Raw genomic sequence first — 18,705 nt, 5'->3', positions numbered from 1 at the left:
TAAGCAGATTCTTCCACGGGAACCCAGCTTTGCTGTGTCCCACGGTTGAGTTGAATCCACCAGCTTGTTTCAGCCCGCCTACTCGGCGCGCTTGGTCACCCGCCCTGACATGGTGAATGTGTTTGTCCCATAGCTGAATGGCTGGGTATAAGCCTGTATGTACCTGTTACTACCTTTGCAGTTAAGAAATAACAGGTTGCAGCTCCTTGAGCCTGTGCTCCACCCTGGCATACGCTATGCGCTGCCACGTTATTATTATTATCCGCGTTGTGTGACTGCACGCAGTCCAGAACCAGGTTATCGCCGCTCTGCACCATGGTGCAGCACCGTGCGCTCCCCTGTACTGCTCTCCTGGTTGCCTACCGCAGCCACTCGAGTCTGGGTATCCACCCCGGTGTATGCTTTGTGCTACCCCAAGTTGTGTTGACTTCACGCGGTTAAGGCCGGGCTCCCCCAGTCGGTGCCCTCAGTGTTTAGATGCTTCATGCCTCAGTACTTAGCACCACAGCATGTGAATAACACCTGCACTCGGTGCCCCGATGCTTCGGTGCACCAGTACTGTATTCTACCTCACTCAGTGTCCTCGGTGCGTCTGCACCCTTGGTGCCTGAGTGCTTCAGTACATGGCTGAGCTGTACACGGCGCTGGGCCTGGCCAGGCAGCAGGCTCAAGCCCTTGCTGTGGCCCTAGCTCAGCCAATAGCGCCAGCCCTGGAGCTGACCCCGCCTGCACCGGTGGTTGCCCCGGATGTTACGCGCTGGCATCTGCCGTACTCGGCAGGCTGTCTGGCCTGACGAATGGTTTATCACACTGGACTGAAACAACGCGGATTCCACGTTGCTATTCGTCTAGTGCACAGGAAGTATCTCCGCTTCGCCTTACAGGGGAGCGTCCTGAGTTTTCTGTGCTGTGGTTCAACTTCTCCTTAGCCCCCGCACGTTTCAAAGTGCATGGATGCCATCCTAGCTCCCTTGCGGCTGCAAGTGATCAGGGTGATGAATTAGCTGAACGACTGCATGATCTGCCCAGTCGCAGGAAGGAGCAGTGGCCCACACAGTGCAAGCCTGCCTGTCGGATGACAGAGTGGCTGCCATTGCAACTGTCTGGCCCTGTTCAGCAAGGGTTCACAGTATAATTGGTGTTGTGTTAAAAACTATTGGGTCTGATGGCCTCGGCTTGATCACCCACCCAACTAGGGTTACTCCACAAGCGCCCGATCCAAGTGTGGCTCAGTGCCTTAGGCTGCACCCCAAGCGCGACAGACACCGTCAGCTGACCATGTCTCGCCTAGGCTGGGAAGCCCTACGCTGGTGGAAGCAAGCCTGTCTTCTGAGCGAAGGCGCAAGCATAGGAGTGATACACAACTGTCAATTGGTGATGACAGACGCACCCAACTCTGCTGGGGGGCCGGTCTGGGCAGGTGGAGGAGTTCGCAGACCCTGGTCGGATCGCTGGATATAATGCGTGGGAACTGAGAGCAGCCCACGAGTGGTCCAAAGCGTTTTTGTACGCTTTCCCGCCTATACCGCTGCTCCCGGCTTTTCTAGGAAAGTGGGGTTAGAGAAAGCGTCAGTTATCCAGGTGGCCAAGAGAATGTGGTTTTCGACCCTGTGCCAGCTGTTGCATAGCCAGCCCTGGGAAATTCCACTTCGTTGGATCTCCTCAGTCAGGCGGAAGGCTCTCTTTGGCACCCGGAGTCACGCAGGTTCCAGCTATGGGTCTGGTCCCTGTAAGGGACTGCTGGCTAGCCCTAGGGCTATCGGACGCAGTTGTGGGTACCATGCAGAGCGCTAGGGCAGACTCCACTAGGTTTTTTGTATACTTATAAGTGGAAGTATTTTCAAGCTTGGTGTCTGGCTAGAAACCATGACCCCATCACTTGCCCTAGGCCAGTCATATTGCAGTTCCTGCAGAACTACTTGGTGCTGGACGGTCACCTTCCACCTTGCAGGTGTATTCAGCGGCTATCTCTGCTTGCCATGCCCCGTAGATTCTATGTCTCCGGGTGCGCATTTTTGGCTACCCATTTCCTTAAAGGTGCACAGTGATTACGCCCTCCTAGGAGGACTGTTCTCCCCGTATGGAGCCTTAATATTGTGCTAGAGGCTCTCACGAAGGCCGTTTGAGCCCTTAAACTCCATTGAGCTGAAGTATCTGTCTGTGAAGACAGCCTTCCTCTTAGTTATCACCTCCGTAAAGCGGATCAGTGAGCTGCAGGTGCTGTCTGTGCACAGCTCCTGTATGCGCATGTGGGAGGATGGAAGCAGAGCGTGGCTGTGCACCAACCCTGCTTTCCTCCCCAAGGTGATTACAGCTTTCCACATTAACCAGTCTGTGGAACTGGAGTCTTTTCATCCACCTCCGTTGCTTCAACGGAGGATGAGAGATTTAATTTTCTCTGCCCAGTGCGGGCATTGAGATGTTACGTGCTAGGACAAGAGAGCTGCGTCAATCTGACCAGCTCTTTCTCTGTCATGGAACACTGACCCTAGGACAGCCCCTCTAAGCAGCGTCTGTCACACTGGATTGCAGACACGGTGTCGACTGAATATGATGGTGCTGGGTTACCCCCACCTGGTAGAGTAGCTGCGCATTCGACAAGAGGGTTAGCTACATCGTGGGCCCTTTTTAAGGGCGCTTCGATGTCTGAGATTTGTGCTGCGGCTAGCTGGGCTACGCCGCATACTTTCACCAGATTCTACCGCATTAATGTGGTAGATCCTGCTGTGCCATCTGTGGGCACAAGGGTCCTTGAGGGTGTAAGTTCACACCGCTAACCTCTAGGTTAGACAGCGCTTGTGTGTCCCTCATACGCTGCCGTTCCTTCTCCCTCGCGACGGCTCTGGTATACATTATCCCATACTTAATGATGGTGGTCGTCTTCGACTTGAAAGGGAACGTTAGGTTACCTACCGTAACCTTGGTTCCCTGAAAGAGAAGACGACCACCAACCATTAGGTCGCTCCGGTCGCCCTCAAGGGTTCGGCAGAAAAAGAGGGAGATCTTCCGGTGAGTGACGGTTTTATACCCTCGGTTGGCGGGACCGAGTGCGTCATCACAGGAAGGGGCCTTCGGCAGCTCTGATATAGAGAGCTCAGTATTACCTACCTCAAGGGCAGGGAATATCCCATACTTAATGTTGGTGGTCGTCTTCTCTTTCAGGGAACCAGGGTTACGGTAGGTAACCTAACGTTTCCTTTCTTTTAGGAGTGACTATTAAATGCATTGTCGTTTCCTTTCTTTTAGGAGTTACTATTAAAATGCATTGCCATTTCCTTTCTTTTAGGAATGACTATTAAAATGCATTGCCGTTTCCTTTCTTTTAGGAATGACTATTAAAATGCATTGCCGTTTCCTTTCTTGTAGGAGTGACTATTAAAATGCATTGCCGTTTCCTTTCTTTTAGGAATGACTATTAAAATGCATTGCCGTTTCCTTTCTTTTAGGAATGACTATTAAAATGCATTGCTGCTTCCTTTCTTGTAGGAGTGACTATTAAAATGCATTGCCGTTTCCTTTCTTTTTGGAGTGACTATTAAAATGCATTGCCATTTCCTTTCTTGTAGGAGTGACTATTTAAATGCATTGCCGTTTCCTTTCTTGTAGGAGTGACTATTAAAATGCATTGCCGTTTCCTTTCTTTTAGGAGTGACTATCAAAATGCATTGCCGTTTCCTTTCTTTTTGGAGTGACTATTAAAATGCATTGCCGTTTCCTTTCTTTTTGGAGTGACTATTAAAATGCATTGCCATTTCCTTTCTTTTAGGAATGACTATTAAAATGCATTGCCATTTCCTTTCTTGTAGGAGTGACTATTAAAATGCATTGCCGTTTCCTTTCTTTTAGGAATGACTATTAAAATGCATTGCCGTTTCCTTTCTTTTAGGAATGACTATTAAAATGCATTGCCGCTTCCTTTCTTGTAGGAGTGACTATTAAAATGCATTGCCGTTTCCTTTCTTTTTGGAGTGACTACTAAAATGCATTGCCGTTTCCTTTCTTGTAGGAGTGACTATTTAAATGCATTGCCGTTTCCTTTCTTTTTGGAGTGACTATTAAAATGCATTGCCGTTTCCTTTCTTTTAGGAGTGACTATTAAAATGCATTGCCGTTTCCTTTCTTTTAGGAGTGACTATTAAAATGCATTGCCGTTTCCTTTCTTGTAGGAGTGACTATTAAAATGCATTGCCGTTTCCTTTCTTGTAGGAGTGACTATTAAAATGCATTGCCGTTTCCTTTCTTTTTGGAGTGACTATTAAAATGCATTGCCGTTTCCTTTCTTTTTGGAGTGACTATTAAAATGCATTGCCGTTTCCTTTCTTTTAGGAATGACTATTAAAATGCATTGCCGTTTCCTTTCTTTTAGGAGTGACTATTAAAATGCATTGCCGTTTCCTTTCTTTTAGGAGTGACTATTAAAATGCATTGCCGTTTCCTTTCTTGTAGGAGTGACTATTAAAATGCATTGCCGTTTCCTTTCTTTTAAAAATGACTATCAAAATGCATTGCCGTTTCCTTTCTTTTAGGAGTGACTATTAAAATGCATTGCCGTTTCCTTTCTTTTTGGAATGACTATTAAAATGCATTGCCGTTTCCTTTCTTTTTGGAATGACTATTAAAATGCATTGCCGTTTCCTTTCTTTTTGGAAAGACTATTAAAATGCATTGCCGTTTCCTTTCTTGTAGGAGTGACTATTAAAATGCATTGCCGTTTCCTTTCTTTTAGGAATGACTATCAAAATGCATTGCCGTTTCCTTTCTTTTTGGAATGACTATTAAAATGCATTGCCGTTTCCTTTCTTTTAGGAATGACTATTAAAATGCATTGCCGTTTCCTTCCTTGTAGGAGTGACTATTAAAATGCATTGCCGTTTCCTTTCTTTTAGGAATGACTATTAAAATGCATTGCCGTTTCCTTTCTTTTAGGAGTGACTATTAAAATGCATTGCCGTTTCCTTTCTTTTAGGAGTGACTATTAAAATGCATTGCCGTTTCCTTTCTTTTAGGAGTGACTATTAAAATGCATTGTTGTTTTCTTTCTTTTAGGAGTGCCAGTATGCGGTAGTAAAGAAAACAATGTCCAATTGGTAATTTCTCCCAAAATAGTCTATTTTATTTCAAATCAAATAATAAATCCGCCTTTCTACCAGCGATGGAATTGGGGGGGTATACAGCGGGTTACAGACCCAAAAATAAACAATAACAATGGTCAATTGTAATCCTGGTTTAGTGATGGGATATACTTTGTTATCTCCATGGATACAGGAGATGACCATGTAGTCCCGTGACCACCAGGTCACCAACACTAAGACAGCTTCCTCAATTAAAGTCTGTCCGCACCCTGAGTCCACTAATGCGTGGGTGCTCACATTACCAACCTACATATCAATCAAGGCCCCTCCCAATCATTAACCTTGGCCTTAGCTGCTTCCGATGTGGTATAGTGGGAGACCGCGCCACACTCCATGGTCGCTGGACAATTCCGTGCCAGGTGACCGGTGTCATGACACCAGTAGCAGCACAAGGTAAAGGGCGCCCACGGAGCCTGCATGTCCCATTGCCGAGCTGGCAGCGGGGAGGGGGCCTCTATTCTTCCCCAGCTGGGGCTCGCCCTCGGTCTCCATTGCTGTGGAGCGAGAGTGGCCATTGGGGTTTAAGGGCCATTTGGAGGAAGGGGTCCTGTCCTCGGGTCCAGGGTCCGGGCTTGGCCGGATGGCAAGGTGAGTTGGGTGGTCTGTAGGGGGGAGGTAGGTAGTAAGTACTCAAAAGCTTCGGCCAAGTGCACTGCTTCTTCCAAGGTGGTGGGCCGATGTTGACTGACCCAGGTTTCGATCTCTGCCCCGAGCACTTTCCCAAATTGCTTGATAGCGATGAGCTCCAGCATTGGTTCTGCTGTGCGGGTGTCGGGGCAGGGCCATCGGGTCATCTGATCAATCCCTGGGGTTCACTGGTACTCCTAGAACCGGCGGCAGTGCGTTTCCTCAGTAATATTTAGCAGCTGGAGGATAGCCTGCTTTACTCATAATCCAGGGCGGCCTTATAAGATATGGCTTCATAGGCCGTCTGGGCTTCCCAGATTAGGCTAGGGCCAAGTTGGGTAGCTAACTTGTGCTAAAGAATGTCTTTACCAACTTACGTTACAATTGGATTAGTGGGTTTATGTAAAAATGTAAAAGGGGCATCTCCCCATCGTGGGGGATAGCGATGTTTTTTATTTATGTATTTTTTAATGTAGGAGAATTCTTATCATATATTCGCAGTAAGCATTTTTAAAAACTCTCGCAAACTCGTTTTCAACCTTATCTGAAATCCATTGTCTGTTACAGACCATGTTAAGATTGCACCAATGTATTTTTTTATTTTTTTTAATCGCCCGTTACATACTTAGCAAGAAACAATCAAGGTGTACGCGTAGGAGTATTAATTGGACCATTTTAGGCTTTATAACATACTGTGACAGTGCAGAGGTGTGTGAGTGTGCATTTTAGTGGCTGGTGGCCATCTTGGTGAAGGAAGCTGGAACCAAGATGGCCACCTTTGCACAGCCACATGGCATTGTTTAATTGTTTCTCTTACTTTTTCACTCTCTGTTCAGACTTAGCCACTGAACTATCCCCAACACACTCTCACCAAACAGACACTCCTTTCTTCCCTTTTATATTATGTGGCCAGGGGCCTGATTGATTACACCAATTATCCAATCACCACCTGGCCACATTCCACAGTTTTCATTCAAACATCAATTAATCAAACAATGCCTTTGCTCTGTCACACATCATTTATTATTATTTCTGTCACACAGAATAATAATTGACACTTTGCATGTATTACAATAAATTATAAAAAAGAGAAATCAATAAAAACACATTGGAATAAAATAACTAAAAGAAGCACATATATATTGAACAGCTTTGTCTGTGTATTATGACATTCATTTTCACACGGCTGGAGAAAACAGCATTTATTTTTCAATCTACCTGAATCTGGATTGTATCATATACTTTGTGTCTAAAAATTACATTGACATTACATTACATAAATGCACTGGAATTACAAAAAACAACCAACATTACTCCTCCTGTACAATGCATTGTAACTGCTCAAATCAATAATTACTTTGTTATTCCAGTGCAGTTGGAGACACACAGTGTAAAGTTCTCCCTAAGAGTAATACGCCATAAATCACTGTTGAGTGTGTTTATTATTACCAGCTCCAGTGTGCAGCACTGGGTTAATGTTCTGGTCCCTGAGTAATTCTACTTCCATCTGTTCACTCTCCATAGCTGTATGTAGGCAAACACCATGCAGACACACGATATAGAGATGAGGGCCACTTCGTTCTGCCAGAAAGCCCAGGGGCTGTAGTCGATGCCTTGTTGATCCATGTACTCCTCTCCTGTAGTCCTGGACCAGCAAGGGCAACCACAAAGAAAACAGATTTCAGTAACACTTTCAAATAATGGCATCAAATTCCCAGGAATTTCACAGGATGGCATAGAAGGAACATCTGAATAACAAACATTTTGTTCATAATTTGTAAGGATTTTTCTAGTCTTGAATTATTATTATTATTATTATTATTATTATTATTATTATTATTATTATTATTATTATTATTATTATTATTATTATATTTTAATGGCCACAAATGTAGAATGAATTTAAGTGGAACACCACAGGAATAGCATCTAACGTATTGGAATTCGTAGGAATTTCCAGTGTGAATTTTAAAGGGTAACCCAGATTTCATTGGCTTAATGCTGATGAGGGAAAGAAATCTCAGCCACGTAGCGATTCTTGACAGACACCCAATGAATCACGGCAAGATCCTAGGCCTCCCGCCACAGGTCAAAGGGCAACACACAGTTCAGTCCTTGTTTCCATCGGCACCCTGAAACCACTCTGTAAAATTCAATCTCTCAACCCCAATAGCAAACAGCCTACTGCCAGTTCCATCTAGAACAGAGCCAACCCCATACATTGTCTCCCTACAGTGTCCAGGTGCCAGTTGCTGTGGTGAGGGAACATAACTGAGGGAAAAAGGGTAAAGAAATTAAAGATGACTGTCCTCCAAGATGACCCTGTAATTCAAATAAATAATAATAATAATAATAATAATAATAATAATAATAATAATAATAATAATAATAATAATAATTTAAACCCAATCCTATTGTTACTCATGTGCCCCAGTGTATTACACAGCTGGGGAATGCTTTTGGATGCTGCCCAAGTCACCCTCATATTTGTAGAGAAATTACCTTTCAAAGCTTCGTTAAAGCTTGCATGTGTAAACAAGTCCCTCAATCACGCTGCTGTGTTCTCAGTTAAGAAGAAGTCCCTCAATCACACTGCTGTGTTCAGTTAAGAAGTCCCTCAATCACGCTGCTGTGTTCAGTTAAGAAGTCCCTCAATCACGCTGCTGTGTTCAGTTAAGAAGTCCCTCAATCACGCTGCTGTGTTCAGTTAAGAAGTCCCTCAATCACGCTGCTGTGTTCAGTTAAGAAGTCCCTCAATCACGCTGCTGTGTTCAGTTAAGAAGTCCCTCAATCACGCTGCTGTGTTCAGTTAAGAAGTCCCTCAATCACGCTGCTGTGTTCAGTTAAGAAGTCCCTCAATCACGCTGCTGTGTTCAGTTAAGAAGTCCCTCAATCACACTGCTATGTTCAGTTAAGTCCCTCAATCACATTGCTGTGTTCTCAGTTAAGAAGTCCCTCAATCACGCTGCTGTGTTCAGTTAAGTCCCTCAATCACGCTGCTGTGTTCAGTTAAGAAGTCCCTCAATCACACTGCTATGTTCAGTTAAGTCCCTCAATCACATTGCTGTGTTCTCAGTTAAGAAGTCCCTCAATCACGCTGCTGTGTTCAGTTAAGAAGTCCCTCAATCACACTGCTATGTTCAGTTAAGTCCCTCAATCACGCTGCTGTGTTCAGTTAAGAAGTCCCTCAATCACGCTGCTGTGTTCAGTTAAGAAGTCCCTCAATCACACTGCTGTGTTCAGTTAAGAAGTCCCTCAATCACGCTGCTGTGTTCAGTTAAGAAGTCCCTCAATCACACTGCTATGTTCAGTTAAGTCCCTCAATCACATTGCTGTGTTCTCAGTTAAGAAGTCCCTCAATCACGCTGCTGTGTTCAGTTAAGTCCCTCAATCACGCTGCTGTGTTCAGTTAAGAAGTCCCTCAATCACGCTGCTGTGTTCAGTTAAGAAGTCCCTCAATCACACTGCTATGTTCAGTTAAGTCCCTCAATCACATTGCTGTGTTCTCAGTTAAGAAGACCCTCAATCACGCTGCTGTGTTCAGTTAAGTCCCTCAATCACGCTGCTGTGTTCAGTTAAGAAGTCCCTCAATCACACTGCTATGTTCAGTTAAGTCCCTCAATCACATTGCTGTGTTCTCAGTTAAGAAGTCCCTCAATCACACTGCTATGTTCAGTTAAGTCCCTCAATCACGCTGCTGTGTTCAGTTAAGAAGTCCCTCAATCACGCTGCTGTGTTCAGTTAAGAAGTCCCTCAATCACACTGCTGTGTTCAGTTAAGAAGTCCCTCAATCACGCTGCTGTGTTCAGTTAAGAAGTCCCTCAATCACACTGCTATGTTCAGTTAAGTCCCTCAATCACATTGCTGTGTTCTCAGTTAAGAAGTCCCTCAATCACGCTGCTGTGTTCAGTTAAGAAGTCCCTCAATCACACTGCTATGTTCAGTTAAGTCCCTCAATCACATTGCTGTGTTCTCAGTTAAGAAGTCCCTCAATCACACTGCTGTGTTCTCAGTTAAGAAGTCCCTCAATCACACTGCTGTGTTCAGTTATGAAGTCCCTCAATCACACTGCTGTGTTCAGTTATGAAGTCCCTCAATCACACTGCTGTGTTCACAGTGATCAAACTTCAAATGTTACATAGAAAGAGAAAATATGGAGGAAACTTTGCATTGGTGCAAACAGAACAGAAATGGGACCCACAACATACTTATTTGAAATACAAGAAAAGGGCTTACGTTGAGGTATTGCTGTAGAACAACTGTCCTTTCATCTCATTGATGGTGAGTGCCTGATGGATAATACAGAGATACAACAGGTAAACTATCAGGAGAGCTACTGGTAATGTAACAAACTTGGCACAGAATCTATCACCTCATCAATAAGATATTACTATAAATATTATTATTATTATTATTTGTTTATTTAGCAGACGCCTTTATCCAAGGCGACTTACAGAGACTAGGGTGTGTGAACTATGCATCAGCTGCAGAGTCACTTACAATTACATCTCACCTGAAAGACGGAGCACAAGGAGGTTAAGTGACTTACTCAGGGTCACACAATGAGTCAGTGGCTGAGGTGGGATTTGAACCAGAGACCTTCTGATTACAAGCCGGTTTCTTTAACCACTGGACCACACAGCCTCCTATACACTCAACATACAGGTACTACTGAATCTGCTAAAATATATTAACATGCTTAATGGTGGATCTGAATACTAAGGACATGGAAAATAAAAATGTCAAAATCCCAATATAAATGATTGTGTTTCAAAGCATATGTGGGTATTTAAAAAATCGAAATCCTATAATTAGGCTCTCACATTCACTGATAGATGTTTGATTTTTGCTACACAAAAGCATGGCCTGATTTTATTCAGTATTGGTAAATATCTCTGCCAATGTTTAGACTGGATTCAATCCAAACTTACAACACTGCATTGTAACCTGCACTATTCAATCGACCAACACCAAAACTTTGTGTCAGTATGTAACAGAGCTATTCTTTTAAAGGTAACAATATAATGGGTATAGACAGCTAACAACTTTCCAGCAACAGTCACTCACATTCAGTCCATAGCGGAAAATACTGATCCATTTGAGCCAAGACATCCAGTTCAGCATGGCATTGAGATTCACCAGGAACCCCCCGAAAACCTGAATAGACATTTTAAATACTGGTTTTCACTCCTTCATCCAACACTTGTACAGTAGTGGTCCCTTATAAAAGCTTATCATGGTAATCTTGCCATTTCCCCGTGTTATACTATGCATTCCCATGTTTTAATGTGCTTCACCATACATCTCTGTGCTTTAAACAAGAAAGCTCTATTGCTGGACCCATTTTGTCTGTATAAGTAGCCCCTTTTTCAAAGACAGCACTAAAGGTAAATGTTGTAGATTCTCACCATCATGAAGACGTAGGGCAAAGCTATGAGCACGTTGGCCACCGCAAAGGTCCTGACACTGGCGCTAACCAGAAACGCCAGGCTGACCGCGGCCATGCTCACCATACTCAGGGTGAAGGCGTACAGGAAGAAGGCTTCAACTTCATTTTTCATTCCTGCACATAAATGGGAAGCAAAACAGTGAAGGGGCTACTCAATGAAAACCAACATCACAGTTCATGGAAATATATTTCATCTGTAAGAGTATGAAACTGGGAGCTCCTGGACTGAGTTCAGATAACCCCATACTGAACCTACTCATCATAAAGTACTGAGTTCAGGTAACCCCACATTGAACCTACCCATCATAAAGTAGGATACTGCAGAAAACAGAAAGACAGGAAAAATCCGATTGGGAATGAGATCAGCAAACACCTTGGATAAAAAGTAGGTGGAGGTCCGGTAATAACCACTGGTGTTTTCATGTCTGGAATAAGTAGAAATAGGATTAGCAACAGACTCAACTGGTCCAAACTTTAAACCTCCCTGTAACTGATAGCCCTATTAAACATGGTAAGCTATGTTAGAAACGTAATTATATATGAACCACACTTGGTGGCATACTTTACAAAGCTGAACCAAACAACTAAGAAGTAAGCAATAACCCAGGACAGAGTGTGCGGTAAGACATATCTTACGCCCGCTTGGGTGCATTGTGAGGCACGAGACTATAGGCCGAGTACCCTGTCCTGTGAGAATTTTCGACAGATTAATCTGACCTTGAATTAAGAAGCCATCAATGAATGGAGTGTACATACAACCATACGTTGATAATGACAAACTTCTGGTTTTTACATCACCCAAACAGTGATTTACATACAGGTTTTATTTGCGTGTTGTACAATGACTGTTGCGGGTCTGCAGGTTTTAATGTTAATTTGCAGGTCACTTGGGTGGTCTGCATTACCTGAGCTGTATCCCGTCTTGTCTGTATCGCAGCAATATATTTTTTAATATATTCTCTAAATCATGCAAAAATAATGTATCATACAAAAACCAGAGTATCCATATCATGCCCCCTCTTGCAACAATGCTCGTTTTCTGTTCCTACAAAACAGTACTCATTTCAATCAGAGCACCAGCTCTCTTTGATCTCTCTCTGCACTCACATGAAAAGCTCTCTCGTTGATCTCTCTATACTCAAATGAAAAGCATTCTCTCATTGATCTCTCTGTACTCACATGAAAAGCACTCTCTTGTTGATCTCTCTGTACTCGCATGAAAAGCACAATCTTGTCGATCTCTGTACTAGCGTGAAAAGCACTCTTGTTGATCTCTCTGCACTCACATGAAAAGCACTCTCTTGTTGATCTCTCTGCAGTCACATGAAAAGCATTTTCTCGATCTCTGTACTCACATGAAAAGCACTCTCTCGTTGATGAAAAGTTCCACAGCCGACAAGTTTCCAAAAACCATATTTATGACCAAGAAAAAGAATGCTCCGACCCTGTTGCAAATGAAGACAAAGACAACTTTACTATCTACCGCTTTCTTTAATTTTTTTTAGCTGCTGTGTAATGTAATAGTAATGTAATTCATTTGTGCTACTATGTGTTGGTTTGATCATGGCTTGGTTGTGGGAGCTATAACCAAATAATGACTTTCATACTCAACAATGATCATTCTATAAGGATGAGAAGAGAATATACATTTTTACTCACTGCATAATTAATACAATATAAGTTTGAAGTAATTACTAAGTAGTTACTATGTAATGCTACAATAATACCCTCAGTTACAGTAGTTAACTTATGGCTGCATGTTCTCTGGAACCCTGTACATTATTGAAATCACTAAAGAGGATAGGTCAGCACAGAGGGAAGGATTATTATAAATCATGTATGAGAAAACAACCAATCACTGTAATGATCTGTCACAATTCCAGTACATCACATCCAGTGTATAGATGTCATCCTGTGCACAGAACATCGCTATAAAGTTAAAAAACAATATTGATTTGTGTTTAATGTATTGATAGTAATTTAACACGTTGTGTCAGTTAGTCTTGAATTGTATTAAAAAATAACCAGGTTCATATTCGTTCACATAATAGAATTTATAAATGAATATATCACAATGATATCGTATAATATCATGCAATAAAAAATAAAATAACAGAAGGTTTCTCTACTCTCCAATAGGTAATTTGAGAGGATAGCCTTGTTTGTTCCAGCACTAACTATAGCATAAATCATTACCCCAGTTTAAGCAGACAGAACTGCTCAGTTTCGCTTTGAGGTCCTCTTGCCCAAACTGCACGAGATGGCATGTCTTATAATAGGAGAAACCCTACACACAACGTATGAGCTTATATACTGTAACATTGCAAAGTTTGCATTAGAAACCCTACACACAACGTATGAGCTTATATACTGTAACATTGCAAAGCCTGCATTAGACACCCTACACACAATGTATGAGCTTATATACTGTAACATTGCAAAGCCTGCATTAGACACCCTACACACAATGTATGAGCTTATATACTGTAACATTGCAAAGCCTGCATTAGACACCCTACATACAATGTATGATCTTATATACTGTAACATTGCAAAGCTTGCATTAGGAACCCTACACACAACGCATCAGCTTATATACTGTAACACTGTAAATCTGGCAATTAAAACTGGCCCTCCACCTGTTGTGCACTTGCATTGTTTAAGAGAAAAGAGCAAAAACATTTCTCATGTACAAAAAGAGCCCAAATAAGAAAAAGGAGTCCGATATAAAAATGGGGCACATTTGGCAATGTCGGTCCTCGTCAATATGCTTTAACATTTACAACATACTCATTAAATGTCAGATATGATCTTCACTAGAGATTTATCATTTTTATACTTAAGTACACCTTCCTTTGCCTCACTGTAATTGGGCATTGTAGTCAGTGTCATTGACCCTCAAGTTACAGGCATCTCGCAAGAGGCACGCCATGTGATATCATCGTGTATGCATCAATGCTATTGTTGCCATGTTGTGCAAATTAAACAACATTTTCTTATGTGACCTGTAATGTGTGGTTAATGATTACTCTTTCTCGAACAGTAGAAATGATCCGTGATAAGAGATTGCTCTTTATCCGTTTGGAAATCCACACTGTTTCTTTCACAACGTGCTGGGATAATAAATAGCAATACAGTACAAGTTTCAAGTCCCATACTCACCAATACAGGAAATTGCCTGAATGTGACCTGGCTTATTTTAGTATTTTTCATTTAATTTATTAAAAAATGTAACCACTGCAGCAAATGTGTGATGCATACAGTATTTATCACATACATTATTAAACCTTTCCAGGGGAATGATCTTACATTTTACAGCTGCAAAGGAACAAGTTTCATGGGAAATAAAGCAGCACTCACAAGTACACTAAAGAGACACATTGCTCTCTAAAAAATGACAGCACTGCAGACGTTGGCTGTATTGTAGAACATGTAAACTGACTGTGTGCAGTGACACAGCTGTTGATATTTGTCAGTAGTTATGTTGCTCGGATACTGTTTTGCATGACCCGGGATGGTCTTGAACATGGCTCCCTGTGGTGTCCCTTTAGTTTGAACCCTCACTGATCCCGCTTTGTGGAGCCTCTGCAGTTTTCATTGTGTGTTTGAGTAACACTGAGACACCTCAATGTAATTGGTGTTATCCAATCTCATTTAAGTTCTGGCAACTCTGATAAATTGCCGGGCTTTCCAAAGCACTTTCCCAGGTTAATAAAAAAAATAATAATGAAAAAAAAAAAAAATCGATAAAGCTCAATATTTTTATAAGGCACTTGCAAACATCATAAAAAAAAGAGAAAGTAAAAAAACTCGGAGGTAGGTGGTGAGCCGTGCACACTGTCTGTGCAGTGTTGGGATGTGGGGACAGTGTCTGGAGTACCTGGGGGCTCGAGAGGTGAGCCGTGCACACTGTCTGAACAGTGCTGGGATGTGGGGACAGTGTCTGGAGTACCTGGGGGCTCGAGAGGTGAGCCGTGCACACTGTCTGAACAGTGCTGGGATGTGGGGACAGTGTCTGGAGTACCTGGGGGCTCGAGAGGTGAGCTGTGCACACTGTCTGAACAGTGCTGGGATGTGGGGACAGTGTCTGTAGTACCTGGGGGCTCGAGAGGTGAGCTGTGCACACTGTCTGAACAGTGCTGGGATGTGGGGACAGTGTCTGGAGTACCTGGGGGCTCGAGAGGTGAGTCGTGCACACTGTCTGAACAGTGCTGGGATGTGGGGACAGTGTCTGGAGTACCTGGGGGCTCGGGGGGAGAGTACCTGTTCTGAATGGCCTCGGGGAGGGTGTTGGGTATCTGGTAATAAATTAGCCCAACCAGAACCCCGAAGAAGATGTTGAGAGCGAGTTGGGCGTACGAGGTCTGTGGGTTTCTCAAGATATTCTTCACTGTGCGCAAACTCACAATCAGCAGCTGCAAAGAAAAACACAAGCAGCCATGAAACACTGGGGGAGAAACACAAGACCATTTGGAATCTCTTCACCATCTCATTGTTTTCTGCTGGGTTTTGCCCAGCAACAGATAACCTGCCACCTGCATTTCCCTGCAATTCATTTTATGCTACAAAAATAATTTCTTGGTGTTAATTTAAGTAAAATGTCTGTCCAAAGTATAACGTGCAAACAGATGTTTAAGAGTTATTTTTTTTATTGACACCCACAATAAAATATACCATAAACAGAAAGAAAACAAATGCAGACATTCCTTCCACTTATGGATGCATCACACCATGAAATGGAAATCTGACACAAACAAACAAACAGGCTCCTTCACAATTTAAAAGCTGTCAGTTTAAACACATTTTTTAAATCTGTTTTTTTTAATTTATGTCATTTCTCTTATCTTGATAAAAAGGTCATTCTGTTTGCAAAAATAAAATAAAATCCAGTTTTTGTTACACTGGACAGACTCTTCTTACCCAGAAGCAAGGAATGACCCATATGTAAAACCTTTGTGATTTTGTATGGAGTGCGACACCAATGATACGACACACCCGGGAGGGTCTGACTGCAGTGCCTTCAATACCTGGTAGAAGAAGGGGGTGGCGTAGACATCCTTGTCCCTGAAGCCATGCTGCTTGGGCACAGTGCTGCATGTGATCTGTCTCAGGGTCTCTTCCACCTCGCTGTAGAACTCAGACTGCCGGTAATAAAAGGCAAGCTGGTTCTTGTCCTCACAGGAAACTAATGCATTAGTCTGAAGACCTAGGGAAGAAAGGCAACAAGATAACTGAAAATAAAGTGAGACTGGTACAGTTTACAACTGTCTTTAGACAAATCTATTTTAGGACTGTGCAGCTATTCTGAAAATCGGAGTAATCACCTTTAACATACTTTAAGTTGTTAAGTATTAATTAAATGGAATAAAAAGTGTTTATAATTACACAAGAAAAGACCAAAGGGGACATGTATCGTGTTATGGAGTTATTGGGCAATCCTGATAAAGACAACTGTCAGTTATTAACAACATTTTCCAGGAACCAATCCCATCCCATAGACTTTAATGTTAATGGAATTCTGATATTAGCAACTGCATGCCGCTTTCTGCCAACTTTATTACTAGTTGCCAGTGCTACAGAGCGCACTTGCATGATTTATGCACATACTTAATGCAGCTTTTATAACACACTGACTTCGCAACTGCGTATTTCTGGCGGACTGAGGCAGAATCGTGGCTTTGAAACTGGATCCGAAGCAGCATGCAAAATTGAGATGGATTTACAGCGGGTGGTGGTACATTGTAAAAAGCACACAACATTGGACAATTTCTTATTTTAAAATTCTGTTCTTAAGAATAGTCATTGTAAGGACAATTGTAGTACATCGTTGTGTAGTACTATTTAAGGCTACTCCCTTGTTTTTGTTTTACACACGTTTTACAAACAGTTTGGGTATTTCGTGTTTCGAATGTTAATTTTTTAACATTGTAACATTTAAGACACATGTATTTCAGTGCCATATTTGTACAACTACAGTATGTATCGTTCCATATAAATACACTTGAAAATGGGGGCTTTTTGCTTATTGGCAACTTTCGGTTATATATATATATAATGTCGGATTTGTGACACTCCGTGAAATTCGTTGTTTTTTATTATTGTCGTTCGTGATCTTCTTTTAAAAATACAGTGAATTTTCCAGGCCCCTATATGACCGTTGCCATAATGTTGTTTCCTATCAGCTGCTTTCTGGCTTTTTCTTTGCGCCCAAATAAGACCAATTTAAAACCGGACTTATTTGTGGACCCTTTTAGGGCTGGCGCTGCTGTTCTGCCGCTTCATAAATCTCATTTTAATATCACAGACTCCATTTCAAATGAGCCCCACCTACAATTTGCACATGCATATAATTGAGGCTTGACACGCCTTAAAATGCATGGCTAATGAGTGACGGAGCGCATTTTGGCAGTGCTAATACGGCCTTAACTTCCAAAAAGTGTCATGATACCTACAGGGCAATTTTAAGGCCAGTATAAACTCAGCACTATATGCCTTTATGCCTTAATGCCGTCGCTAACGCTTGACACATGTCCCCCCAAGTGTTCCCTGCCCTCTAACAGTGTGATATAATATAGAGCCAGTCGTGATCAAACTAAAACCCCTCATTTTATCTGTGATTATTTACCTCAGTATTGTCTTGCACCTGCTTTTGACTGTGCCTGTCACAGTAGTGTCAGGGGGTATAAACTTTTCTTGCCTGAACATGAAAAGTCTTTACTTTCTACACTGTCGCAGGAATATCTGCCTGGAATAGATATCAATTGTACTCCAGATTTGCCAAAACCTGGATTATTCAGCTATAATTGCAGACTGTCGCTGCGAAAGCACAAAAGGTTTATTTCTAACTGTCTCTGTGAGTGTGTTTTTTTTTGTGATTGTTGATTGTTTTTTGGATAATGTCGGTGTTGCCGTTTGAAAGTCATGGTAGTATAGGCTAGTTAATACTGTTAAGAATAGGGAATAGGGGCCCCTAATTCGAGCTCTGAATGGAGCCACTGATGGACAAACACTGCCACTGTGGTCAGCATGATTAGCTCTTAAGGAAAGGTCACAGCCCTAATCGGTATTGAAAGTGTATAATTACAACCAGCTGATACTGAGTGTCTCTGTCTAATCAAGAACAGTGCCTGGTTACCACACAGCCAGTAAGAGCAACACAAACTAAAAGGCACGTGTTTCAGCTGGCCAACTGTGTAAAGTCAAAGTACCTCTCTACAGTTAAAGGCTATTTACCAATTATAGATGTGTTGCTATGGCAAAGAGAGTTAATAATTCATCTCTCTTGAAAGCAAGCCTTACAAAGAAAAAACAAAATATAGAACATGGACAAATCATCAAAATAGAAATCAAAAATGTGTGTGTTGTGGTTTACCTGGTTTAAGTATATTTCAGTATAATTACAGGACCACAGTATGCACATAGACGACAGACAGATAGATATCTTCCTAAACCCCCTGAGACGCTGATACTCTCAATAACCTGTTATAAGGACACTGC

At 42.4% G+C, this 18,705-nt stretch overlaps 1 protein-coding gene across 1 annotated transcript in view; it reads right to left on the bottom strand.

Moving 5' to 3' along the window:
• Positions 1-6,817: 6,817 nt before the first annotated feature.
• The window catches only part of LOC117418580 (broad substrate specificity ATP-binding cassette transporter ABCG2-like), a 32,599-nt gene continuing 20,711 nt past the window's right edge, over positions 6,818-18,705 (bottom strand). The window contains exons 8-15 of the mRNA XM_034031759.3: positions 16,236-16,414; positions 15,472-15,623; positions 12,564-12,653; positions 11,509-11,633; positions 11,168-11,322; positions 10,827-10,916; positions 9,996-10,048; positions 6,818-7,404 (exon numbers count right to left, since the gene is read on the bottom strand). Coding sequence (XP_033887650.2) covers positions 7,257-7,404; positions 9,996-10,048; positions 10,827-10,916; positions 11,168-11,322; positions 11,509-11,633; positions 12,564-12,653; positions 15,472-15,623; positions 16,236-16,414 — 992 coding nt within the window. The 3' untranslated portion in view covers positions 6,818-7,256. The remainder of the gene's footprint in view (positions 7,405-9,995; positions 10,049-10,826; positions 10,917-11,167; positions 11,323-11,508; positions 11,634-12,563; positions 12,654-15,471; positions 15,624-16,235; positions 16,415-18,705) is intronic.

The sequence above is a fragment of the Acipenser ruthenus genome, chromosome 13 (assembly GCF_902713425.1).
Source record: "Acipenser ruthenus chromosome 13, fAciRut3.2 maternal haplotype, whole genome shotgun sequence".
Lineage (NCBI taxonomy): Eukaryota > Metazoa > Chordata > Actinopteri > Acipenseriformes > Acipenseridae > Acipenser > Acipenser ruthenus.
Note: the sequence above shows the minus strand (reverse complement) of the source record. Positions and strands in the feature narration are given on the sequence as shown.